The sequence below is a fragment of the Dendroctonus ponderosae genome, unplaced genomic scaffold, assembly GCF_020466585.1.
Source record: "Dendroctonus ponderosae isolate FM_Combo_2020 unplaced genomic scaffold, Dpon_F_20191213v2 Dpon_F_20191213_1, whole genome shotgun sequence".
Lineage (NCBI taxonomy): Eukaryota > Metazoa > Arthropoda > Insecta > Coleoptera > Curculionidae > Dendroctonus > Dendroctonus ponderosae.
Window position 1 is genome coordinate 24,226,964 of NW_026017110.1, and position 27,231 is coordinate 24,254,194.

Genomic DNA, 27,231 nt, shown 5'->3' on the forward strand with positions numbered 1-27,231 from the left:
TTTTAACTATGTTATTTTAGAAAAACTGATGATGGTGGAAAAATACACCGAAACGTATTTTAATTGATAAATAAAGACAATAAATGACTGAAACCCAGGAATTAATTTTGATTTGGAATTATGAATGAATACGTACGAAAAAATATTCCACTTCAACCAATAGATCGAATCATTCTTAACGATTAACTTAACATTAACTTTGACTGAAAACCGTATCTGTTGTGTCTTATGTATTCCTGATCCTTATTTATTTGCAGAAATTGTTTTGCGTGAAATCTACGTCTTCATTTTATGTGACCATATAATTTATATGAGAAACTGTAAGAACAAAACAATGTAACAGGATGAGTCGGCTTATATTTGGAGGAGGTCAACAATCGATGATTGGCCTAAGTTTAAATGTGAAGCTAGATTTGTCGAGGCTTTGTTATTTTAGGTAAATCTCGACGAATTTTTCCAATTTTCTTTACGTAACAGAATTTTCCCTCCCTCGGTGATGTGAGTTTTGTTTGAAGTTGCCACAGATGGGAAAACAAACATGATGTTCTCGCAGTTATCAGAATTAAACCTGAATCATCCTGTAGAACCTGTCCTTAGTTGATGCTTCCCTTTGCGGTCCGAGGCTCGTAACCAAAAGTACAATGCTGACCTATTTTGTCTTGAAATCTGTCTTGGCGCAAATGAAGAAACTGCAATGGAAATTCCGAAGATGTACCGCAACAGGTAGAGAGAGATATTCTTCCGAAAACATACGACAAACATCGGAATGAACGGCAGGTAGATTATTAGAGGTAAGCCTCCCCACCACTTCGAAATGCTGAACGATGAACAATGACGTTACAGAGAATTTCGCCTCCAAGGGTACCTCCCGACGGGAAGGGAGGCGACGCAACGGTTCCAGCAAGGTACCGGTCAACAACTTAGAGTCAGTTTCTGTAAGGTATCGACGGAAATCAGACGTGCCGGTTAAAAAAACCGGTGTATAAATTTCACTGTTATCCTGTTAAAGGACAATTCGTATAGTCAAGGTTCTTCAGTGAACGGTACCAAAGCCGCGCGCCGCACCAAACATTTTCCGCAGGATTAACGAGTGTATTTACAGTGTCTTTTGCTGTTGAGAAATGATACTGCGGTGATCAATCAGTGCAACCAAGAGGATTTAACTAGCATACATTTTATCACTAAGTGAACTGTTGTTACAAATATGCCGAAAATCTTCTTGATCAAGAATCGACTGCTGGAGCAGCAGTTGAAGTTACAAGAATCGCAGAAATTAGGCGGTAGTGAATCGGACAACCCTCTAGAACCCGATAGTGATTTTCCTTCATTGGCACCGCTCTCCATCTCTGGCCATAATCTTGATGGTAAGCATGATCCTGACGCTTTCTATTGGCGGTAGCTAATGGAAATAAAGTTCAGATTTCCCAAAAAGGCTGGCAAATTTGCGATTATTCAATTAACAGTTTTCCGGTAAAAATGCAAGCTTGACCTTCGCAAAATATAACTGAAACCGCAAAGGTTGCTCGATTAATTGTGTGTCGGTATCTCCAAGGAAGCGGTTTTTTCACAATTTTTGTTACTGTGATTCGTCGTTTTTAACATTGACTTTTTGATTGCGAATGCGTTTCGCTTGGTTTCATTTAATCAGCCCGCTCGATTTCTTAATTCCATCTTCAAGGGTATAATTATCCTTTTTAGCTTAACGGGAACGACGTTCATAAATTATTTGATCATCGAACCAATTGGGCTTAATAAATGGGTTCATGGGCTGACAGTTAACAAAAGCTATTAAGTTACTTGAAAACGTTAAAAAATTGAACAGATTATGAACATTTCAATATCTACCTAAAGAAAATTCATGCTTGAACCAATGCCGAGAGTGTGAGTTTGGTGCTTAAAGATTAAGTTCAAAAATTAGCGGAGAAGAGCAAAAGTTCTGGACGGTTCCAAACATTATAAACAGGTTGCATGTGCAAAACAAGTTTTTCAAACAGTTAACGCTACTGGTTCACTTACATGGTATCGTTTAAAAATTATGAAATATAAAATTGTTTTCGTTTTAACCAGTACCGAAACTGAGTTTGCATCGGGCCTCAAAAAAAGCTGAAAGTTAAAACATGATCATCATCCGTATCAAGGGTGTGTTAAGTTTAATGCTTGAAATTCAATAAGAGACGTTGCATAGAACGTTAAGGAGGAAACGCAGAAACACTTGCCTGCAAGCGATAAGGGAATCCTTTGCATTTCTAATACTGTATGGTATTTTATTTTTCAGTTTTGTTTTACTTTTTTCATTTATTTATTAATTGCAAACGTATTATGCATGTTATCTATCAAAAACTAGTAAAAATAATGCCTAATTGAACATTCCAGAAAGCTAAAGGAAAACAAGAATCGAAAAGCAAAAGATCACGTTTATTTTAATTTTTTAAATAATTTACGTAAATCTTAAGATACTGTTATAAAATTCCATATTCTAGGACTTATACATATATAACACCACAATCATGTCCAAGTTTCCGCCAAATTTTCAAAGGACGCCACGTGGCACTAATATTAAATTTTTGAATAATACTAACTTTTTGTGCCTACTTGTATCTTCCTGATTTTAAGGTAAAATCATTAATCAAAAAGTTTTCGAGATTTTTTCAAAAAAAAGTAACAAACTTAAATTAAACAATTTTATAATTCCAAAGTCAATTTTCAATGGGTGCTTATGATATTGCGGTAAGTCCCAGAATATAGAATTTTATTACTCATTTATATTTAAATTTAAGTAAATTATTTAAAAAAAGTCAAGTGTTAACACCCAGTTGACACTTATTTACACCAGTTGGCAGACCGAAATTCAGTTGTCGAAACTGATTGTGAGAAGTATCATTGTGTGTATGGTTCCACAAAGCTCTAGTTGAACGAGTATCCGACGCAGTAGTTGCTTGTGGAAAAGGCTCATAGAGTCTGGACGGCCATAAATCACCTAATTGGCCTAAATTGTCACCTCTTCAATTCATTTCTCACCTCAAACTTATTGAATTGGCATGGAATTTTGTTTATTATTGTTTCCTTCTGTTTAGATATTTGGTAGAGTCAAGGGTAGTCAGTCAAGGTCAGTAGGAAAAACTGAGAAATGGTCTTTTCAGCAAAATGAATACTCAGTATCTCATAAATAAAAGCGTTTGACCGTCACATGGGTTTCCACAAAAGTACTATTAGCATGAGACTTTTGAATGTGAAGCTGTGGAACTTTTATTGTACATAGTTGTATATTTCTGTAAATTTCCGCGAAACTGATATGGTTCTTATAAAAATGTAGACGTTTCATCTATTCTTAAATTTCACTCGTTGTCGATGTTTCAGTCCAATTAAGTTTAAAACCAAAATTTAATCAGGTGGTTTTACGTGAAACGCTCGACCTTTCCAGTCGACTGTTGTATGTGTAGTTTTCAACCGAACCATCGCTGAGGATTCAAGCCAAGTGGTTGCAAAACGTCAGCAAGATATTCTTTTGTATGACCGCTGAAACACCCTCAATCTCAAAGCTCACTGCAACATATTTGAATCGAGCGTTTTTAGAGTAAACAAAAGTGCACTTGAAATTTTGTTATTAATTAATCAAAAACAGTTTGGAAACCAGTGTGCCAATCAAAAAACATCTTCGTTATAATGAGTTTGAAAATATTGCACATGTACATGACAATAAGAGGATTCGGGTGCATCCAAAATGAAACCACAATTTTTTCCTGTTCCATTCGCCTTGACGAAATCGGGACCTTCGAATCGGAGGTTGTGCACTTAATTTGTTCAATCTTTACGGTTTCGTTAAATAATCAGTGCGATTTCCTTCTTTTGCCAATTACTCTCCGAAATTAAGCTGAGCGAACCCGATTGTTTTTCAATTTGGCAAATTAAGAACAATTAGGATTACAATAGCGGTGTTTTAACACGACACATCTAAAATTTCATTGTTTACTATTCACTGGTAAATTATTCAGAAATTGGCATAATTTGTGCCTTAATGTAGGTCGATGTTAGAAGTGAAATACATGTGTTTTTTTTAATCTTCGAATGAAATATGATGCGGTCGGATTGTTAGTCGAATGCCAAATAACCAAGTAGGTAATTAATCACTTGGAACACATCATCATTACTAAAATAGTTAAACCTAGATGTAAATGGACGTTGAAGCAATTTAAACTGTAATACCATCGGCATTTCTGATCAACTTGTGTCGTTTTGAAACAAAGCAACGGCCAGTGGCCATTGAAATTCACGACAGGAAAAATGAGGAAAGAAATGCCGTATTTAAATGATTCCTCTCTACACGAAATTGGCGTTCCACGGTCGACATGTAGGTTTAATGGGTTTTACATCCATTCAACTCTGACACAATATTAACAATTTCAGGTGGTACTTTGACAAAGAACTGTTCGACTCGTCAGCACTTTAATGCGACGACATATGAGAAGCCGGAATGGAATTATCGAGGGACCAAAATATCGCGTCAAATGCTAGTAGTAATTGATAAATACTTCCAGAATTTCAAATTAGTGATGTTGCCCCAAACGCGAACTGGTAGAACAATAGAATAGAACAGTCTATCAGAAATAAAAAAAAAAAAAGCAGTCAGAAATTTTCTTTCGGTTCGACTAGATTTTGTATTTCTTTTCGTTTCATTAAGAAAAATGTATTTGTTCGGGCCCAACGATTCTGTTAGGCGGGAATATAAAAGTTCAATATCTTATTAGAAAATTGCCATCAAATCTCAAATAGCAACCGGATTGAAAAAAATTATTGAGCAAAAAATTGTAAAAAGCTTTTAAAATCTGGGATCCCTAAAGTTCGACTTCATTTTTCTATAATAGAATCAATATGAATCGTTACAGTGAACTATTAATTAAGCCTTGAATACGCGCTTTTCATGAAAGCATTTGACGCATTATATGCGCCATTTAAATAAAAAGTTGAACTAGATTAGAAGTTGATATAGGCTGGCTTTATAATTATTGTAGCTAACACTATTATTGTAGCTAATAACACATGAATTAGTGATATTTTAATAATTGAAACTTTGAGCAATAGACATAATATACGGGATCCAAAATGAGATTTAATGCTTCCCATGTAGTTGGGTTTTGAAAATTTTCGTTGGAACCAAGTGAAGTTTCTGATTTTTTTCAACCATTCGAATTTTTCCTTCATTTACAGATTTCAATAGCATTTGATCTCAAAAGCTCGCATAAGGAAGCCCGTCGTACTAGCGTAACGTTCGAAAAAAATAAATTATTTTCAACCATCGGCTAAAAGCTCTAAAAAATCGCCTGTTTGAAACAAGAACCGAGAAGCCAAATTTTTTTGATAATAAAGTTTGTAAAATGATTATGTGGAATCGACCCTCGGAAATTTCTTCTTGTGATCAAAGAAAAAATCACAAAGAAGAATATTTTACAGCAAAATATGTCTAGTTCGGTTATGACTAATGGGAGATTTCAATGCTTCCTTGCACCAATGCTTCGCCTTCCTCCGCTGCTTTATTTGGCTAGATGAAATTTTGTTGAAAAAAAGACATTTTGTCAGCAATAGAACGAACATATTTTCAAGTATTCTTGAACTCACCAGTTCCAAGCAATGGTCGTAAAAGCCAACTTTTGATTCATTATACTGATCTTATTTTTATATAATAAACTGCGAAAGAAAAAAGTTTATAGAAGCAGGTAAACACAAAATCCACAATAAAAATGTCCGAGAAAAGGAATTGTTCTTTAAAGATGAAGTTCTGACCAATGTTGATAAAATAGGGTAAACCAGTCCTAAACTTTTATTCACTGTACGAAAAAACATGAAAACAAGCGCCAATTTCGAACACAATAAGGCTTTGTTGTAGGTCGTCAATAAAATTCTTCCTATAACCGGTTTTACGGCAACTAACTGTCCTCGGTCAGGGTTTGGGTGAAAATATTTATATTTATACTGGTCAGTGGCTAGAGTCGAAAATCCGAAATACAAATATCCCAATTAACTAAAGTCCCTAGCGTCTACAAACTGATCCGGTTTGACTTGACACATTTGCATAAGAACATAAATAGAACTCGAATAGTTTTTTTTAATAAAGCTAAATTTTGCAAAAAAAAACGTTTAGTGTGTCCATGTAGTATTCCGATTTGTCTTACGTTTCAAGGTGTTACCAATTTTTAATTAAATCCTCTAATTTGGGTTTGTTGCTTCTCCCAGCCACAGTTGTTAACATACAAAAAATGGCTTCGATAGTAAATTACTGGTTTATAAATTTGAATGACCACATTTTCATTACCTGATTTAAATGGTCTAAAAAGCAAATGATAAAACAACTCAATTATGATTTCCAATTTATGCTACCTTGACATCAAATTGAATCTAGATTATTCAATGATCGAGTTAACTATTACATACTTAATTAGGTTTAGAGTCTGCCAAACGTTCAGTTAGGAGGAAATAGGAAATATCGTCATGTGTTTTGCCATTTTCAAGCTTGAATGCCCGCTTGCTTGCAAGTTTTTAAAATTTTTCATAAATATTGGCCGAGAAATGGCGAGTTATTATTGGTACCATTAACTAGTCCAGTTTATGATCGGAAACAATTTATACCAATATCTAGTTGATTTTCAACATGCGAGAAATATTAACAGTTAATTCGCTTCAAACTTGGAATAAATATTTTAATGCCAATCTGTTTCGTAACGTGCAAACTGTACCGTTACCAGATAGCAATTAGCATTGTGTGTCGCCAGTTTAACTCAAATACCAGCATTTATTAAACTGGAAGTGGTTTTCATGGTATTTTTGCGTCTGCAATTTTCCTCCATATGCATTATGCTATGGCAAATACTTCGCAGAAACAAATCAATTTCAATATGGGAATTATACATATTTACAAATAGGGGTAAACTTGCCTACTGCTTGCGCCAAACTATTCAACATATGAATGAATAGTTGAATATTTGATCAAGAACTTGATGACATTTTAGTTCATTATCACTCTAGAAAACTAAACACTAGTCCAATACTCTCACTTGATATTACAGCCGACTACTTATAATATGCCTAATCTGACCCACTTACATTTCAATAGTGAACATTTTTTAAACTTAAACAGAGGAAAATAGGTGAATATTGACAAATTCGAACAACCAGATTTTAATAAATTCAAATTAATACTATCATGTATTAATGTACGTATTGAGCGCAATCTTTGCTTCGGTTTCGCTTTTTTCACCTTATTTCGAATAGACTTGCGACTTACCAGACCATAAATTCGAAACAATCCCTTTTTCCAGTTAATGGCCTTTGACACCTTTTCTACTTGCTTTTGTTCTTGGCTTCCATTTTATAAGCTGGGTGAAGACATTAGTAAGCAAATATCACAAGTTTTACACAACAGCCCGGTATTTCTTATTTCATAAGGATCTTAGAACTTTTTGAATCCGTTGAGAAAATCACTGAAAAGATATATTAGATATTTTGCAAACGAAGAAATATCCTGAAACAGATAAAACTTGTATTGATGCAACAAAACGAATCAGGCAAAGATATAAAAAAATTGTTAATTCTCAATTGAAATGAAATTTGAAATCTTATATAGTATGACTTAAAAAACCAGAAAAATCAAGAAAACATTTTCACATGGCTTCACGCATTCGGAAAAGTGGAATAAGATGCAGGCACAAAAAGAACAAAAGTTATTCTTCTACTTGATTCTCGATATGGGTACCTAAAACCGGTTTCCTCTTATATTCCTTGATAATCCCCTGATGTAGAATGTGTAAAGGTAAAACCACAATAATGACTTAACGCCTAAATCCAGTTTCCAAGATGGGTAAAGATATCCCTTTCGTTTTCAATATTGACGGCAAATAGTATCTTTTAGCGGTTTGCCAAAGCCCATTGCGCTCGTTTCATCAAGTAAATTTTAAGCAGAGGAAGATTTCACAGTTCAGAGAATTCACCGAAAGATTGTTGCTCGGATAGGTAGTTGTTAAAACCCATAATCTCTCAACTTGTCTTGTTTATTTCTTGTTTGTTTAGTGCAGCGATAAGTACCCATTGTTCTGCTTTTTGGGGCCGGGATTCTTTGAATTTTCAAGCGTAAACCGTACAGAAGAATACCACGTTTTATATATTATACCTGCAGACTTTTCGCGTCCATCATATTCATGACCAAATTTTTTTAATCTTTTCAAGCAAATATTTAAAAGTTATAAGAGATAAGATATAAGATAGTTGAAATTAGTCAAACTAAACCCACTTTGGGGCTTCCTGATAGTTGACCACCTACCAAACATGATTTAACACCTTGCTAACTTCTGCAAAATGAACAATAACTGTGACGGGTCTCTTTGAAACCCACTATTTACCTCCATCCATTCTCTGGCAGTGATTTAAAGCTTTACCATTTTTGCAGGGTTTTGACCATTGGCCTTTTGGAGGGCTTTTGGAGTTGTCCTCTAGTCCATTAAACTTGTTTTATAACTCAACCTAATTCAGGCAACTATTTGATTTTCCGAAATTTGAATGAAAATTATCAAAAGCGCCAACAATCAGCGATTCCATGAACCAGAAGAGAACGGCAATTGAAGGTGAAGTTCAAGGCTTCTAATCCGCATCTAACATTGTGTCGGCAGGAAAAATTACTAAACGTAACTGAAGAAATTTCGTAACCGAACAATTGATGCAATCGTTAAAAAACTTTCTCCTGCAATGATATAATGAAACTTATCTCATATGGTTTCTGGGTCATTATCAGTAGATCGACTACGTCAAGCTTTCTCTTTGGAACTAGCTTTATGTGAGACGAAACTCATTTTATGGTTCATGCTGGTTATTAGTTATTTAATTTTCGCGTGCTCTGGTTACAACAGTCTTATCTAACACCTATGAAGGGTAGTTGAATTGCATTTGATTGGTGCCAATGATATCGAAAGATCACAATTGAGAAGCGTTCTGCCGAAAACAAAATGAACAACTGAACGTAGTACAACGAACAAAGATGTAAGAAGTAGTTGAGATTCATCAGGTTAGCTTAAAAATGCTTCAGTCACATAGAAAAAAAAAATAAAGACGATATTCAACTTGAACAACAGAATGTGTCTTCTACAAGTGAAAAATCAGATTTTTTAAAAATTAAAGCAAAATCAGAATTAGTAAAAATCGATTCATATTGTCCAAAAGTTAAAAAAAATGTTTTTTTCTCACATTTAGGAATGTTTTCCGGGCATTGTTTTTTTTTATAACATTTGCTCTCTGGCACGTGCCAGTCTAGAACCATTCATTCAGAACCATTTGACAAAACAGCTGGGTGCACATTTATAAAACGGTCTTCACCCGCAAACACATCCTTCACACATTAGTTACTACGATATTCATAATTGGAAAATATTGCACTAGACATCTATATTTAACGTCTCAAGGGAAGCTTTATCTGAAACCAAACCGTTTGTTTAGAGGTACATTTGTATACCTGTGTAGAACCGTACAGGTATTGGAATTCACAGTTAGTTCATATCATGTTGACGTGAAAGTCTTGACCAGAGCATCGGTCCGAAGAGCCATGTGATCTTCCTAGAATAACTGGCATCCCGCAGATACGGTCAAGGACATACATTTGCCTTCGTAATTCCCAAAATCGAAAAGAAAAGTTTGCTTCCGGGTTTGTAAGGGTAGCATGTGTATTGCACTGGTGTGTGGTGTGATGTGATGCCTAGATTGCCTAGGTAGAAATCGATCCACAGAACGACGAAAATCTAAGCTGGGGTTTATCTCTAAGGATAATCGGGCTTCACGCCGCAATAAAATAGCGCAAACCACCTGTTCCAGTACGAAATTATCTACAAAAACCAGCTATCTAACGATGGTCTTGAGGAAAATGTTGTGTAACAAAAGGAAAAAATCTCGAAACACAATAATGATGTGCTTAATGTTCGTTTAACATTGGGAACGACCTCAGGTAACGTGGTTAATGTCGAAATAACGTTTATCATCCGAATATCAAATGCAGCATCGTTTGAAACAGATATGCAAGTATTTGTCAAGTCGAAAAGGCAATTCCGCCATAACATCAGGAACATTTTGTTGGAATTGTCTTCCATAACAAGACAAACTTCCATAGCAGTTTTACAGTTAAGAAAAGAAGAAGCAATATAAAGCAAAGACAAAATATTTTTCCTTTCTTCAAAACGGCCATTTCATATGCAGCAGTGCTAATCTCTTTGAGAAAGGTGTTAGAAACAAGCCACTCTTCTTTACCGTCCTGGGTTTAGTACAATCTTTCCTATCTTCAGCTTCATTCACTTCAGAAAAATTCGAGAGCACGAAAATTTCAAGCATTCTTCTAATGACTTAACTTTAATGGTTTAGTAGGAGTATTTAGTCCAGCGATTCAGCAAGAAGGCAATAAGTTGACTTTGAGAGAAAAATTAGCAAGTGCACAGTTCTACTAAGCATATGAAAGTTACATATTTTTTTTAGCGATGATTTAATATCCCAGCAACAATTTGCTCTCAAAATAATGTTTTTCTCAAAAACCAACAAAACCGTGGGGCTTTGATCCTCCTACTCGTAAAAACCTCAACCCATAAAATCAAAAGTTTTATGCCTCAATAACTAACGCCTTGCTGAATGCGGTGATGGTCCGGTCGCTCGGTTGCCTTTAAAAAAATGCATAAAACCTAAAATATTCTCAGTCCCACATGGGTACCGTTTTTGTATGGAACCAAATCAAATTAATTCAGTTTGGTTCGGTTGAATTTTTTTTATTGTAACAGACCCAATCTCTGACGTAATCCAACCGTAAAAAACAGGCAGTTTGTATGCCCACAGAATATTATACATTCACAGCAGCAGGGCATTGAACATAACGTTCCTGCGTAGTTTTGTCCAAGGTTACCTGAAGAAGAGTGTTCAGGGGCTGACTTCCTACCATGTTGTCAAGTAAACGGGCCAAAGAACCAATTGATGCAGAAATCGTTACGAAATTAATTTCTAGTTGAACCAAAAGTAACAAAAGTTCTTCTTGAGAAAATGAGTCAAAATTGATATCAGCTGCTGAAGCTGGATCTCGCTGGTTGAACTTGCTGATGAAAATCCGACTTTTAGCTTTTGTGATTGTTTTTTCAATTAAGCAGCAGGAAAAACTGCGGAAATTTACAATTTTTAAGTGACATCGGGAAAACTCGTCTTCCTATATGTGAAGACATGGCAGCATCGGAACACCTGAGCACAAACCGGTACCCTTGCGTTTTTTATCGACGAGTCCGAAAAGGCTTGGCTACTTGCGAAGGAATGGGGACCTTTTAGAAGCTATTGATCATATCACGTTTATAAAGGTGGCAAAGAAATGGAAATACGGATTATATTTGGAATACATTAATTAGCAACTTGGGCCATCAGGCCTTCTGAACAAAACCCCAATGGAGCTATTCGTCTTTTGTTGAAGTTATTATTGTTTGCGATCGCACAAGTAGAGAGGACTCTAAAGTCTTTAAACAGAAGTAGACTAGTTTTTGAAATAATGGCAAAGAGAAACACGTTTTTTGGTCCAGACAAATTCAAGTTCACGCTCGACATAATCAAGCTCGATATTTCTGCTAATTTGAAAGGTTCTACTGGTTTACATGGTTGCGAGTGTTTGAAAAATGCATAAACGTTAACGTAAGGAGTTTTCACAAAGTAAAAGTCGGGCGAAAATGGCAATCACTTCTTTAAAACCATTGGGAAAAACCCTACCGGTTTTTTAATTTCCAGAAAATATTTGTATTATTCATATGTTCCAAATTTACTAGTAGAAAATACATCACTTGATCTTGCACTTGATCAAGCATAAATCATCGAAGCTCAAAATATGTTTAACTTCTGCAGAAATTCAGAAATACTTTTTATGGACAAAGTCCGGATAGCTGCATGCTGAAGTAAAATTGAATACTGATATACTCGTTGCTCGAAAAAAGCAGTAGATTAATCAAATAAATGTTATACCAATTATATAAAAAAAGCACAAGACAATTTATACCCGTTTCCTGATTCGAATAGTTTCCATTAAATTTATAGATCAACCAGTTTATAAAATAAAAATGATTTTTAAATTATATTATTCTGTCTCTTCAGTTGCCAAATCCACTTCTTTTACGTCTCCAGCATGAAACTCTGTGCGTTTATAGTTACTTCTTCACTTTTACGTTGAGATTTGCCATTTCCTGTCGATCTTTTTTAATTTCCTTCCTCTTAGTTTTATCACCAACAATTTACTACTGTTTTTTTATTTCCGCAGATAGTGCATTATGTATGCGATAAAAACCAGCAATTAGCATAATGGTTTATAAATATTTAATTTAATCTTAGTAAATGTCGTTCTTCATTTACCTAATTATAAATTTACATCAACGCCGATTAGTAAGCATTGTTTTTCATTATTTCTCAATTTTGCAAAATAGCGTTGCAAGAAAATTGACAATTTCAAGCAAACTAAGAAAAACTTTGCAAATATCATTTAAAACTGTAAACTGGTTGGAAATGGCTATTTCAACTTCTTTTTCATAAAAAGAACGCTCTGGAAAATAAAATATTTTTATTACCGGAATCGTTTTCATTCACTCTTGTGGGTTACTTGCTTCATTCACTCTTGTGGGCTCTTTGCAAAATCTTGCAATTTTTTTCCATGAAATCATTCAGAATTGAACCGTAAAGATTTTTCAAAAGATGGCTTTACCAGACAAGGTGCTACTAACTAATGTTTAATTTTAGAACTATGCTAGTTGGTACCTTGTACTGGCTTAGAATGTAAAATTTGATATCCTGTCAGATATATCCAAAACATTGATCTGGCTTTTTAACTATTCAATCCATACAAACCGCGACCGGAACTCTCCATCACGTCCGTCGCTGCCAATGATCAAATCAACATTCAACCGACCAATAAAAATTAAATATCGTATTCTAACGGCTTTTCGTTCCATAATGATTTTTTAATTTAGAACTAGGCAGTAGTTGGCCATCCATTCAAAACTGTTTTCGCAGTCAAGGTCTCCTATCCGTTCGAATTAAACCAGTATTTTTTTCCCATCCTGGGTCAATAGCCAATGTGAAGGATTTGCGCCATGCTTTTGTTAATTTTTTATGGTAAACATCTGTACTTACATTATCTAACGCTGTTGCCTTACCTACCAAACGAATTACCAAACCAATTTTTTTATCACGTTGAAACTCTCAATTTCCTCTTTACTATAAAGCAATTAAGGATTTGAGGAAAATGAAGACAGTTTCTTTTAAGAACCATTAGGAAGAATGGAAGAGGAAGTGAAAACAGGATAATTAAGGAATGAGACACATCTACTAATCATTACACGTCATCAATTTTGAAGATGCAGAATAAATCTATAAAAAAAGATAATAGAAGTGGAATATACAGAGCGATTTGAATTGATTGAATAAAATTCCGGTCAATCAGCAAATCGTGGCAAAAAGACCTAAATTCATATTTTTTCAGCTACAATTCACAAGACAAAAGAGCTCCAATGAAAAATTACCCTTAACACTTTCGCATTTTCAATCGCGTTCAGTTGCTTTTATATTCGAAAACAAAAAAGCAAAATTAACTTTAAATATCTGCAAGAAACTACAATTTGATACAAAAAATAAATAATGAATGTTTGCATCTGCGTCGGATTGAAACGCAATTGATTTCGCGGAAATTTTCGTTTAAAATTCAAGGATGGTTAGTGAACCAAAAAGCCACATAACATGTTTGTTTTGGTATCTTTGTGGAGTTCCCTGAATACTTGGTGCCAATTTGACTTTCAAAGCTGTAATCGGCACAATGAACCGATTTTGTTTAAATATATTTCCAAAATATCTGAATCAATGTCCCCAAAAGGTTTCATTTCGTACGAGCAAATTTGAAACAAAATTTTGTAGAAATTTTAAAAGCGCACAAAAAATAATTTTTAGTAAAAATTGGGGTTGATACTTTGGCCAACTTCTGACTATACTATGCTTGAGTGCTAGAGCCTCTAGAGAAAGCTAAAAAAATCCATATCGCAAATTATATGCGCTAATTGAGTGATTTTTTTGCAGGACAAAGTGATTTACTCAAGCCGGTTACTGTTGAAAAGAAGCCTGGAAAAACTCCGGAAAAACCAGCCACCTCACCCACCGGAACAAAACCTCCAAGACGATTTGTCTCTTCGTTTAAAGGATTTGATTTCAGTGGCAGAAATCCGAAAAAAGATGAGCCTGTTGATGAGAAGGCCGAAAACCCCATCCCTACACCCGAAAAGGCATATAGCTAAATTAATTTAATAATAAAACTGGTGAATTTTGGGGCATTTTAGAGCTTTTTAGGCTTACGAAACGACAAGAATTTTTGTTTCTGCGAAGGGCTTAAGAGCTCTTTTACACGAGGATACAGTTGCCCGCTGATTCTTCGCAGACCGAAATCTCCGATGCCATTTACATTGCGGGATACTCATCGCAGACTTGTAGCAAAACAGCAAAGTAGTAGCCGGGTTCTCATAATAAACGAACAGGCCAATAAAGGCCCATAGAAAATATAATAAAAAATAATAAAAATAGGCCCGGAAGTCGTAAAATTGCCAGAGCGACTGGAACTCACGGCTGATCGAAATTCAGTTGCCGAAACTGATTGTGAAAAGTATCCCTGTGTGTATGGTTCCATAAGGCTGTATGTTAAACCAGTATCCGAAACAATAGTTGCCGGGTAAAAGTATCGTGGTGTAAAATGGCCCTTAGAGCTCAAAAAGCCCAAAGCTCAAAAATCTCCAGTTTTACGCAATGGGCGCAAAAGAGACTGTCAACATGAAGAACTGATGTTTTGCAATAGAAAACAAAAAAATTGAAATTTACCAAAAAGTAGCAATTCACAAAGTTAACAAATTATTTCTCTAAAGGTGGTTTTACCAGTTTACTCAAAGCCCAAAGACAATGTCGTGCGAGCTCCAGAGCTTGTACCATATGTCTCTGTCATCAAGAGAGCACCTAATGCGGCTAGTAAAACGAACGACCGAATAGATCCTTGTAAGTAGTAAATCAAAGCTGTTGAACTGGAAGCAGTATTTAAACTTGTAATTTGTTCTTTTTAGCTCTGATGCCAGATCGGATTGTGCACCAAGAGCCGGAACAAGAGGAGCCTATAGACTATCATATACCAAAAAGGGAAGAAGGCCAAACCGAAGAAAGCGATGGAAGGAACCTGAGAAGACCTGGAGCAGTGAAAATTTTCCCAACTCTTGGTACTTACAAGTACACGAAAATGAGCAAATACGCTCACACCGTAGCTGCAGCAGGACACAGTACGTAAAACTCATGATCCTCTCTTCAGATGTAGCAAAGTACTTTTTTTAATTTTTTTGTTGTACAACATTATCCAAACAATTCTTTGTTTCCACGAATTTTTAAGTAATCTTACAACAATTTAGAAAAAACTTTTCATTTGTTTGGAAGCAGTGTTTCATCCGGCATTGCAAATTTTCAGCTGCTCAATTGTGATTTCCCAAAGAAGCATTGATGCATTTTTGCCTCAAAAACATGTTCTCATGTTTTGAAAGACTAATGCAACACTAAATGACGATTGACGAAAAATCTCTATATTTGTAGATTTCCCGCCATTCCTCATTCAGTTGCAGTGTCTCCTACATAGCCGCAAAATCGATTAGTAATCAAAGTTAAAGATTTATTTAAAAAATTGCTTTGGTCTTTTCTGGTTAGTTTCCTCAAATTCTGAACATTGAATGAATTATTCCAGGTCGAAGCAATAACCCTCCTAATACTAGCGCAAGCTCAAATGGAAGTACTGGAGGTTCTGGGGGCGGTGGCTCCATTAGTTTTAGTGGTGGAGGCGGAGGAGGCTGCAGTGGCGGCAGCATGGGGGGCGCCACTGGGGGTGGAGGTGGCGGAATGAATCCTGGGAGAGATGGCCGTCAAAATTATGGTCCTAATAGTCCTCCCACAGGTGAGAATGACGCTGGATGGTCATTTGATTCTACCGAGGCAACGGGCAAACGATTTGCGCAAAGCGTGAATAAAAAAGCTCACAAAACACAACCATATTGCGTCTATAAGACGTTTAAACGACGTGAGTTTATCTTGTTCATCTTACGTGTTTTTGATATTATTTCGTTTGCCTCAATTCACGTAAATTAGTCGGCTCCATGTCAAATTAAGATCAAAATACCACATGTGTTCAATGTCTAGTCATATTTGTGGTTGCTTGAGTACTAACTGCAACAGCAATATTTTCTGCGAAGAACTTTATGTTCAATTTTTTTAATTTGGCATTTGAATTGAAAATTTCGTGAACGAAGCTATTCTAGATAATCAATTCAAATTTCACATTTCGACTGCGATCTGCAGAATGGGTGCTTTATGCAATGTCTTCATATGTAATCAAAATTAATAAATAATAATCTACAGGTTCATTGCCGCCTTTTTATGAGTCGCTGAAAGGGGGCAACAATAACAATGGATTCAATCCCAACAGTCCTTTTTCCTCTTCGTACATGCACTCAGGCCAACAAAATATGGATTGCGAAATAGGACAGGTAAATATTCCAGATGCAAATTGAATATCTTGATATATCAAGAAATTACATATCATTAAGAGATGTGTTTCCTTCGTGGGGATTCGGTCTGGGCAGTGGTGAAAAAGAAAAAAAAACTACCAGCTACCAAGCTTTCGGCGATTTATTTTTTCCGCCTTCTTTAGGACTAGAAGAGTCCTGTAATAGATTACAAAATGAGGACATATACTATAATGGATTTTAACGGGGTTAAAGTGGTGAATGTTGAATCAGGCTATTACACAAGAATATTTCTTCAAATGATAGAAATATCCATAGAAGCAATGGATCCATTTATGCCAATCTAATAAACATAGGAACCATACACGAGAATAGTCTACTTAGTTAATTTCTCCACTACAAAATTTATTTAGAAAAATCACAACTTTTTATTATTTACAACCAGTATATGCACTAGTGAAAAATAGTTTTTTCTAGCTTGTAGATCGTAGAATGCAGACTACATACAATAATACATTAATTTTCCATTTAAATTCAAGACGTAACTAATAATGCATTATTATCTATCAAACCGTTCATAGCATCTACAGAATTTAAGAAAACCTAAGTCATATAAATGACAAATGCAACTTGCTAACACTAATAATTGGAGGAAAAAAGTCATATGAAAACAACATAAGAAAAGATGAATTTTGGAAGCATTTTGAACTTATAGCGTTGGTGATGGACATTGGAAATATTTTAAGCAGATTATTTCGATGTACGTAACCTTCAGCTGGTCAATAAATATGCTGTTCTCATTTTGTTTCCCTTTGTCTCTCTACAAACTGTAATATGTGAATTTTTCATATGTGACTACCATAGATTAACTAAGTACCATTGGACCCAACAATGTGACTCCAGGAAATGGCAGTGACCATCCGTTAAATAATGTTGTGCTTCGTTTTATTCGCGATTTATTGTTCGATTGCTTTTTGGAAAGACTCTTCTCAGCTGAAAAATGTTTTTTTTTAATTTTCGCCACTGCAACTATGTTTGAATCGTTAATTATGCCCGATACAAAGCTTAATTAACGATCTATCTTCAATCAAAATTCAGGGTGTCCCGTAAGCACATGACCAAAAGGATACTCCGTCCAAATATTATTTGGACCAAAGATGATCTGATTTAACTTTTACTAAGAAAACATTTCTGCTCCTCTGCCATTGATGGTCAAAGATGAATTATGTATGGGTTCTTCAAAATAAAATTCTTAAAATGTCTTTAAAAAAATTATATTTTTTGAAATATCTGAAGAATGGTACGATGGATTTTAATGAAACTCGTTGCGAATATTTTGATGAATCAACCGAGTTCATCCGCGCTGGGCAAAGAAGAAATTATTGAGTGTCTGGGTTCAAAAACTACCAGAAGTTTTTATTTGGTAGATGGAATCAACTGATTTTTTGAGTTGATGCATTAATCTTTTGACATTTTTGTCCAAGTTGTTCGTGAGTTATTTGAAAAAGACCATTTGAAAAAAAATAACTTTGACCCTCTGTGTTTCTGTACCGTTGATTTTTTCCTGAGATAACTTGAGCGAAATCGTATTCTTTCCATCAAAGTAATCCCCCATTCATTTTTTTACCTATACTTATGGGTCACTCTGTATATCAGGATGTTGAATTTGTTTCAAGTCAACATCAGCTTAAAGAACACATTGCTAAAAATGCGTTTTTCATATTCAGGATCAAATGGCTAACATGACGAACGGTCAATCCTCACCTAAACAATACTCGACCCTCCAAAATGCTGCTTATGGGATCATGATGAAGGACGAAGCTGACATGGATTTGTACGAAAACAACCATTTGATGCCAACTCCGTTCAGTGGATACGATGAAGGCATGATGGTCGATATGGTAACCGGAGCAGTAGTAAGTTCATGTTCAAATTTTGAGCGCGCTTGAATAAATTTGAACTTGCGCTACTAAAATTATTTGCTTTCAGGTTGATCCACTTCAATTCTCGGGAGCTCTGAACTTTCCATCTGCTGCCGAACACGCGCTACTAGAAAGTCTTTCCGATGAGACTGACTTATCTTCATTTCTACAAAGACTACCGAATGAAGACCAATCGGAAAATGATGACATTGCTACCAGTAATGTGCAAAACAGCGGAAGTTCTCAATCTACTCAACTGCAGGTAAATAATATTTCAAACACATTGAAATTGAAAATTTTAAAACAGTTGATGCACTCTTTGTGTGTGAAAATTTACGCTCAACTGTTTTGTTCGATTTGAAATCGTTGACGTGAAAAAGTTGTTATCTAGTGGCATCTTTGAGTGAGTACCCAACTCAGACATGTTTTATCATATTAGGTTGATCAAAACATGGAAAATTTCAATGATCAGCTGCTAGCAAGGAGTCATTACGAGCCAAGCCGACCCAGCTATAATAGCTCTCAGTTCTCCAAAATCTACCAGGACTCTTTACCTCCTTACTCTTCCTCGTTAAGCTCGCAATCTGACAATTTGCAACAACAATTGCAACAGCAGCAAATCCTCTCGCCGTCTCTAAGTTTCAATGGTACGTACATTTAACGAAAAAAATTGCGAAACGAAGAGTTTTCCAACTTTTACTGTCGCTTCCAGGCAGTGGACTGGACTTGGACTCAACCTCAGGAATGTCTTTGCCTAGTCCAGGCGCAGCATCCTGCTCTTTAGATGGTGATGGTACAATGAGTCCATCAGCTGGAAGTGTGAGTTCGGGAAGGAGGGAAAATACATCTCCGGGCGAAGTGGCGAATAGCGCCCCGTCCCTGCAGGGCAGGGTAAATTTTTTGCGCCAGAGGGTAAGCAAGTTGATGAAGGCAAAAGCTCGATGTAATGCGGATTTAAAAACACACTACGATCCATTTTCGTTATTTTTCTAGTGCAAACTTGGGGTTTGTAGAAAAAAGCGTTGCCCAAATCAAACTGTTGCTTATTTTCTCATACACATTTTTGCATTTACTTAAATACACTCCAACAATTACTCCATTATAGAGTGCCTACTAGAGGTCTTCATAACATAAACATTTGATCATTTAGAGAAACTTTTTCCTTCCATCTCATCTCATTCGCGTTTATTGCTATATAAAATCGACCCTTGATGCAGTTGACTTAACTTGAAAATCACCGAACTTGTGAAATAGAATATTTAGGGCATCTTCCAATATCGATCCATCAAATCCTGAGATCAGACTTTTTTTTCATATAGATAGTACCTTTATTTCGTGACTGTTGTTCCATGCAAGCGACATGAAATAACCGCATGTTACTAATTGCGGTGTCTCTTACAGCTGGGTCTTCCCAATGATTTGCACATTGAATTTGTCAATGGAGGTCATGGCATCAAAAACCCATTGGCTACACAGGAATTATCACGACAAGGTCCAAGGAGTGAGGATAAAGCCAAAGTCGCCTCAGTTACGACTCCAGATGGTCAAACAAATTTTTGTTGTAAGGTACGCACTTGCAAAGTAAGAAAATTTCTGATGCTATTTTCATACTTTATGTTCTCGAAATAAAATACTCCTGCCTGTGATTTTACATAGAATTTAATATTTTATTTAAATGCTGGAAAAGTCCAGTTTAAGTAGGCACAAATGAAAAGAATCAAATCAATATTAAATGAAAATGACAAAAAAAGAAATAAAAACAGCTGCTAATAACGGACAAACAAAATGATCAAAAAATATCTGTTTATATATTTGCTACGTGAATCAATTTTGAGACGCTTTTTGCTGTTTTCAGATCTGCAATAAGACGTTCGCCCTTCAGCGACTCCTCAATAGACACATGAAATGCCACTCGGATGTTAAACGGTATCTCTGCTCATTTTGTGGCAAAGGATTCAACGACACGTTCGATCTCAAAAGGCACACTAGAACACATACAGGTACAGTAAAAGGGAACTATAATTTTAAAACCGTCTAAGCAAGTTCAGATATCGAATGAAGCCAATGTTAGTTTAATTGTCTTTTTGTTGAAACATTGATGATTCCAACAATCTAAGCAATATAGCAAACCATCTTTGGGTATATTCACGAGGCTCAAACGTTCTGTTGATGGTTTTATTAAATCAAGACACTAATAATAATTTATCAACATTCAGGTGCTTCTTAAAATAGGACAAAATTGTTTCGAATTTTTTCTTCTCTCTATTTTTATCGAAGTGTTTTCAGATGGACAATCCATGGCTCACGATGAAACAAACTAAAAGAACTTTACAAGTATTTTCTCATTTATCAGTAAAATACGCCTATTTTTGTGGGCTTTTTGGTCAATAGATGGTGGCAAAAATAAAACACTATTTTTTAATCACGGTCACTAACCACAACATTCTCATTTACCTCAATTTTAGGAGTCCGCCCATACAAATGCGCTCTATGTGAAAAGTCGTTTACACAGAGATGCTCATTGGAATCACACTGTTTAAAAGTCCATGGAGTTCAGCATGCGTATGCTTATAAAGAGCGTCGAACAAAGGTATGTTGAACAAAGTCGTTGACAAATTTAAGTATAAATAATCAACAAATTTTTACGAGTAGAAAAAAAAGCAGACACCAAATAAAATTAAAATGTTACTATATAAATGCGATTTTATTTCAGATGTACGTTTGTGAAGAATGTGGTCACACAACTTCCGAACCAGAAGTTCATTATGTGCATCTAAAAGATCAGCATCCCTATAGTCCAGCTCTGCTCAAATTCTACGATAAAAGGCATTTTAAATTTACAAATTCCAATTTTGCTAACATGCTACTCCAGGTTCGAACATAACATTTTAATTAGTTGTTAGCTAGTTTTCCTAACACTAGACAGTGAGTCAGTACCTATATATAGGTATATACATATATATACAGTAGAGTAATATTTGTATCTAATTATTATAAAATTTCCTAATATTTTAGTGAAGTTGAAATATGTGTGTCAATGATGATGTGATAATGTCTGGTGACCATTTAAACACACTATGATGTAAGTTGTAGACTTGAACTAATTGTTGGGAGTGTAGTTAAGGGATTAATGTTGGAGTGAATTTACACATCATTTTCATATTCCTTATAGCTAGAAAATGGGGCCCCAATTATGCCAGGACAATATCCAAGACCGTTCTTTCCAGACGGGCCTTTTGAACATTTTCCATGGGCATAGAAGAGTGCTAAAACCAATATCAACCTCATCCTGATTACATAAGTTAATTTAAATCAGGAAAACCTCAAATAATTTCATACTAATTTCCGCGTATTCAATACCGCAGTTTTATGACAACCACCAGATAAATTGTTGTCGCTTCCGTTACCACAAAAATTACAGGGTGACAAATACACACAATATTACAAAATTACATGAAGATTGCCGTTATTCCTCTTAAGGATTCTCTGGGGCATATTTGGGCAACAAAACATAAATGGCATAAATAGTTTTGCATTCGAGATTTGTTGTTTGCAAACATTTGGTTTAAGTCACTTTTTGTTTGTACTTCTCATATTGCCCCAATAGTCAAGACTCCCATAAAAAGCTTTAAAACTCCATCTAAGGACTATACTCACAATTGTTTGTTATGATTGATATAAGCAGAAATATTTATTTAATTCAGGAATTTAAGATTGAGAGAATTGTTTTCGGTCAATAGATGGATACTTGGTGCAATAATCAGTCAATTAACAGTATTTTTTGTCGATCTCTACATGTAATTTGCAAAATAACGCAATAACATTATTTATGTTATTTATGCACTACATTCACATTAATTTTCAGAAATATACATTTTTCAGAGCAACAATTTGTCTGGCTGCGGTAGGTCTAAACTGTAATATGCAAATTATTCAAAATCTTGCAACACATTTACACTTACGTTTACATACACAAAACATTCACACATTTACAGTGGAAATGAACTAGTACACATAGAAAAATGTATGACAGCATGTTTAATTATTTTATTCATACATATTTTCGAGTGTGTGATTAGTCTTCAAAACTAGTTGGAAACGTTTTTTTTTTCATGGGAAAACTAAATTATATGGTTGTGAAAATCTAGATCATCGTATATCCGTGAATATGGAAAAAAATCATTGTGTATATCATATCTTATGTACATTGACTGCTAATTGTTGCTCTTTTTTCACATACAACGACATTCCATATTATTTTTATAGTTTTTGCACACTAAGTTGCAAGCGACTGGCTAATTAATCTAATATTGTAGTCATTAATATCCGCCCAGTTGAAGAAAATATTTAAATATTTTTACAATTTTTACTTGTTTCTTCTAGTTGGAGGGTTAATTATCTAATTTAATTCTTCTGTGATAATTTAATTACTTTTAATTCCCTCGAGTAGTTTTTTTAGTAGTAGTTAGTTTTAAGAAATGGTGACCTAGAAAAGAAGAATTCCGCACCAGATTTTTACATTGCGATTGGTTGGCGGTAAGGGCCGCTTAGTTAAATATACCATTGCGAGACATTCTTTACGGTCACCAATTTATAGATAATTCATAAGTTAAGCAAACGAAACAGTGACAAGCAAAAACTATTTTTGATTTGACTACTTAATACCGAAATGCTTGAAATAGGTGAGCGTTAGCAAAACCGGAAAAATTGGTGGAATTTTTATGATTTATTCATGGGCAAATTCGATTTTCGGGAAATTAAGCAAAATTGAAGAAAGAACTATTGAGAAGACAAAATCAATTAATTTTTGCTTGTCTTTGAAAATATAATTAATATTTACATCATAATTGACTGGGAAAGCATAAAATGGATAAATGCTAGCTAAGTCAATAAATACATTCGGGTTATTTGTGCAATCATGGTGATCGGAACTAGGTAATAAACTTAGAAATAGTTTACTTAATACATAATTACCTAACGGTCCTGAATATCACACTTACTCATCATGGAACAAATTTCAAGCTATTTATTTTTCATACTTACCTTGAAGTGCGTTCAATATCTACTTCTTCTCTCTCTCCTCTTCGATCTAGTCAATAGATTGTTACGTTATGGGGTGTATTAAAGTTTTACGAAGCCCAGGACGCAATAATGTATTTTTTTTATTCGAGTTTGCGGGGTTCTGTCAATGTTGCGGCCCAGGGGTACAGCCCCTGCAAGCCCCTCTTTTAATCGCCCCTGTGTAGTCCAATGGTTCGCAATCAGATTCAATTGAGTTCTGCTACGCTGATAAATTTTTTATTTTATACTGAATTGTTTTTATTATATTATTTTCCTTCCTGTTTTGAAATAATATAATTTATAAAGCGTTAAAACATTCATTACTTCTTGAGGAGAAAAAGTTCTTTTTTTGGGAGAGCAAAACATTAGATCAAAGAATCTCTGTCTTGCTGTCTTGAAACCTCAAATTTGAGACCTTCGAATTATTGTCTAAACAAACAAAACAACTTTTTTCCTCAAGAACTAATGAATGTTTTAACGATTTATAAATTACACTTTTTGTACAACAGATTTTAATTGTAAATTGGTGTTTGTAGTTTGCATGAATTTTAAATCTGATGGCGCTGTGGTCTCGCCGAAACGTTATGAAATTAACGTTATAAAAAAAAATATTTCACACTTTGACTGAAACCCAGGAAGGAAAAGAATATAATAACAATTACACGCAGTCAGGAAAATAAATCGAAATGTTCTTATACATTGGAATACAAATAAAGTGTATGGAAACAAAGTGGAGCATCAAATGAAAAATTGAGCAGACATTTTTAAAGATCCAATATTTCAAAATCGATTTGACTTAAACCAAAGACACATGTTTTGCTGAGAAATGTTGGAGAACGAGTTATTGCAATCCAAAAGACGATATTTTAATGGCCAAAAAAGATTTAATGTTTTCAAAGGCTCTAGCTCTGGGAAATTTGAATTCCGCGATCTGAAACACTTTCAAGCACATTTTTTCCGTAATTGCAAAACTGGTTAAAAATATATTTAAAATGTTTTTCTTTACAATCTGACACCCTGTACCTCGCAAACTATTACCACCTATTACTGTTCGCATAAGAGAGATTTGCCTAAAACGCAATATTTTTGCCTAGACAATCTGGCGATGAACTTTGTCAAATTAGTTGGAGACCACCCTGCATAATCGAAACACGTTTTTCTATCAGATGCATCACAAACATAGTACATTGTCTTCATTTGCGTTTGCCTTTATCTAGGGAATGTCAACCAATTCTAAGGAACTGACTCTATTTTAAGACTCTATATTAAGTTGAGTCGTGTAAGAGTCGCGACTGAGCTGCTCTTTACCAAAAAACGTTACACGTTCGACCGCCGAAATTGCCTTATCCGTAAAGAAACAAAAGTAAGTGACGATTCAATTAATTTCGTTGCAGTTTATAATTTTTTTGGTTTAATTAAATTAATGGATCGTCGTTAGTGCGGCTTCCGTGCGACTTTTCCCCTAATCCACAGTTTTATCATTCAAATATATTATTCACGTCATTTACGGAAATAATGAAAATGTTTCTCAAATATTTACTCTGATTACTACTAGATTGAATGTTGAATTTCCTAATGCATAGGCAGTCAAATTACACATGCAAATAAATATTTGGTAATAATTCTATTTGCAGAATTTTCTGCTCGGTTACTGCACTGTTTTAACACTTCTCTTCTTCTCCGTCAAGTTTAATCAAGTTTGTTTTTTCATTTTCCAATTAGTCGATAGTTAGGTATGGTTTTTCAAAGTTATGTTGTAAATACGAACATTTTATGCGCGTGCACAAAGAAATGTGTGTTTTAAGGAATCTCATAGATTACCGATATTCCATTTTAATTTGTTTAAGTACATTTTCTACCTTAATTCATTGAATTGACATTATTAATTGCATTTTTATAAAACGCTAAACCAGTTATGTACCTACATGAGCTTATCGAGCGCGTTTGCTAGTGAGCCTGTGTGATGTTGACTATGTCCTAAATAAATTTAATCTGTTTGTTCAGTATTTTTAAGAATAAGAATAATTAGTTCTTAATTAATATTAGTGTTTTGGTTAAGAAGTAACCGGAATCATAATCAGATTTCTGGTGCTAGTTTTTTAACAGTAATGAAGTTGATATTTAAATTTATAAAGTCGGTATTTATATAACTGATATTAACGAATGTAAGTGTATTTAAGCATCAGACCAATATAGCTGTATGTTGCTTATGTTGTTATGCAAGAATATTTTATATAATTAAGAGTAGTTTTCTTTCATTCCACTTAACACTCACAATTTAACATATTCATACACACATGGTGTCCAGGAAAGATGTGCCAGCTTTGAAGCTGAAAGTTGGAGATTTTCGATTCCTTTTTTGGGAGATGAGATTGATGCATTTCATCAATTATTTGAGATGGCTACTCACTAGACTCTTTCTTGGCTTTCACTCATTTTTAGCTTTGGCGCCTGTTGGTTGCTTTTTGTTGTTTCTTAGATATTCTTTGTTGTTACACAATTTCAGGATTGAAATCGTTTAATCAAATTAAAAATAATCAAGTGTTCCTAATTATAATTAAAATTGAAGCAGAAGTTAGAATTTTTCGCGTATTATCCACCAACAAGTTTGAAAGCATAGAATTATGAACAGTTGCAAAACTGGAAGTTTGTGAATGTTGGTATCGAAATAATTCTTATAATTCAGATATTTTTGCCCAGTTTCTAAGTTAAACGCTTACGCTTTTACATTTTTATGGCTTTGCTTCTATCGCTTTAGGCATGAAGAATGAATGAAGAAGGAAACGTAAAAAGTGTAATACAGTTCTTAAAATGGGCTACCGAAAAACGAATTGGACATTTCGAACCGGTTTCCATATATGCATGTTTTTAACCTTTACCTGTTTCTATCGCTTTAGGGGGTAAGAATTTCTCATCAAACCGGATTAGTGAAAAACAGCCCTTGATAAAGATTCGTTGCGATTTCTTCCAGTTTTTGTAACAAAATAAAGTTTAATTTAATTTTTTTAGTTTTTCTTAACGGGTTCAATCTGAATCGAAATTATCTTTGCTCATGTTAGCTTGATTTGTTGGGAAATTGATGGAACGCCATTGAATGAATTTACTTAAAATCTTTAAAACTGTGCATAATTCAGGCTAGTAGTTAATTAAAAGCGCTCAGCGTCTAGCAACATCGACAAGCCATCCGGAACTCCATAGTGCTCTACACCATTAAAGTATTTTAGAATATTTGACTATAAACGCTTTTAAACTTCACCCGAAATTCACCATTACTTCAGAGTTTACTTGAATTCACAGCTCCGGGAGATTATTGATAAGTAACGCAAATTACATTGCCTATCTATCGAGTTTTTCTTTTAAATCGCAGTTATTTTGTGATTAACCTACATATCTAAAATAGTAGGGGACGCCAGACTATTTTGAACATTTTATAAATAAACAAGTTGAAAATTTTGTCCACCCGGTTTTTGAACTACATTGCATTCTCCTGTATTTTACTTTAAAGTATATTCAAGTTCCTCTAGATTTCCGAAGTAACTGTTTGTTAAAAACGCTTCTGTGCGGATTTCAAAAGGCAAAAGCTTAGTTAAGAACATTTCAACTGTTTTTGAACAAGCTTTGTTACACTGGCAGATAATTGAACGGAGTTCAATAAGAAATATTCTATAAACGAGCGAAAAGCTAATATC

General features: G+C 34.7%; 1 protein-coding gene across 8 annotated transcripts; it reads left to right on the forward strand.

The window, feature by feature from the left end:
* The first annotated feature begins 860 nt into the window (after nucleotides 1-860).
* On the forward strand, nucleotides 861-25,784 carry LOC109543294 (transcriptional regulator ovo). Of its 8 annotated transcripts, XM_048661391.1 has the most exons (16): nucleotides 862-1,364; nucleotides 14,098-14,300; nucleotides 14,931-15,057; nucleotides 15,123-15,332; nucleotides 15,785-15,991; nucleotides 16,453-16,580; nucleotides 18,287-18,475; nucleotides 18,549-18,743; nucleotides 18,921-19,128; nucleotides 19,194-19,393; nucleotides 19,883-20,062; nucleotides 20,337-20,481; nucleotides 20,947-21,071; nucleotides 21,195-21,353; nucleotides 21,497-21,563; nucleotides 21,654-25,784. In XM_048661391.1, exons 1-15 carry the CDS (start codon nucleotides 1,205-1,207, stop codon nucleotides 21,497-21,499), a joined length of 2,439 nt encoding a protein of 812 aa, XP_048517348.1. In that variant the 5' UTR covers nucleotides 862-1,204; the 3' UTR covers nucleotides 21,500-21,563; nucleotides 21,654-25,784. The 8 variants fall into 8 exon arrangements, with proteins under 8 accessions (XP_048517346.1, XP_048517349.1, XP_048517347.1 ...); XM_048661389.1 differs by having other exon boundaries at nucleotides 861-1,364; nucleotides 21,195-21,563; XM_048661392.1 differs by having other exon boundaries at nucleotides 861-1,364; nucleotides 19,883-20,047; nucleotides 21,195-21,563.
* The last annotated feature ends 1,447 nt before the right edge of the window (nucleotides 25,785-27,231 follow it).

Coding starts and splice junctions, on each gene's coding strand:
- LOC109543294 (XM_048661390.1), top strand. CDS start 1,205: ATGCCGAAAATCTTCTTGATCAAGAATCGACTGCTGGAGCAGCAGTTG. Junction 16,581..18,286: donor TGGATTGCGAAATAGGACAG/GTAAATATTCCA, acceptor TTTCATATTCAG/GATCAAATGGCTAACATGAC. Junction 21,072..21,194: donor ATAAAGAGCGTCGAACAAAG/GTATGTTGAACA, acceptor ATTTTATTTCAG/ATGTACGTTTGTGAAGAATG.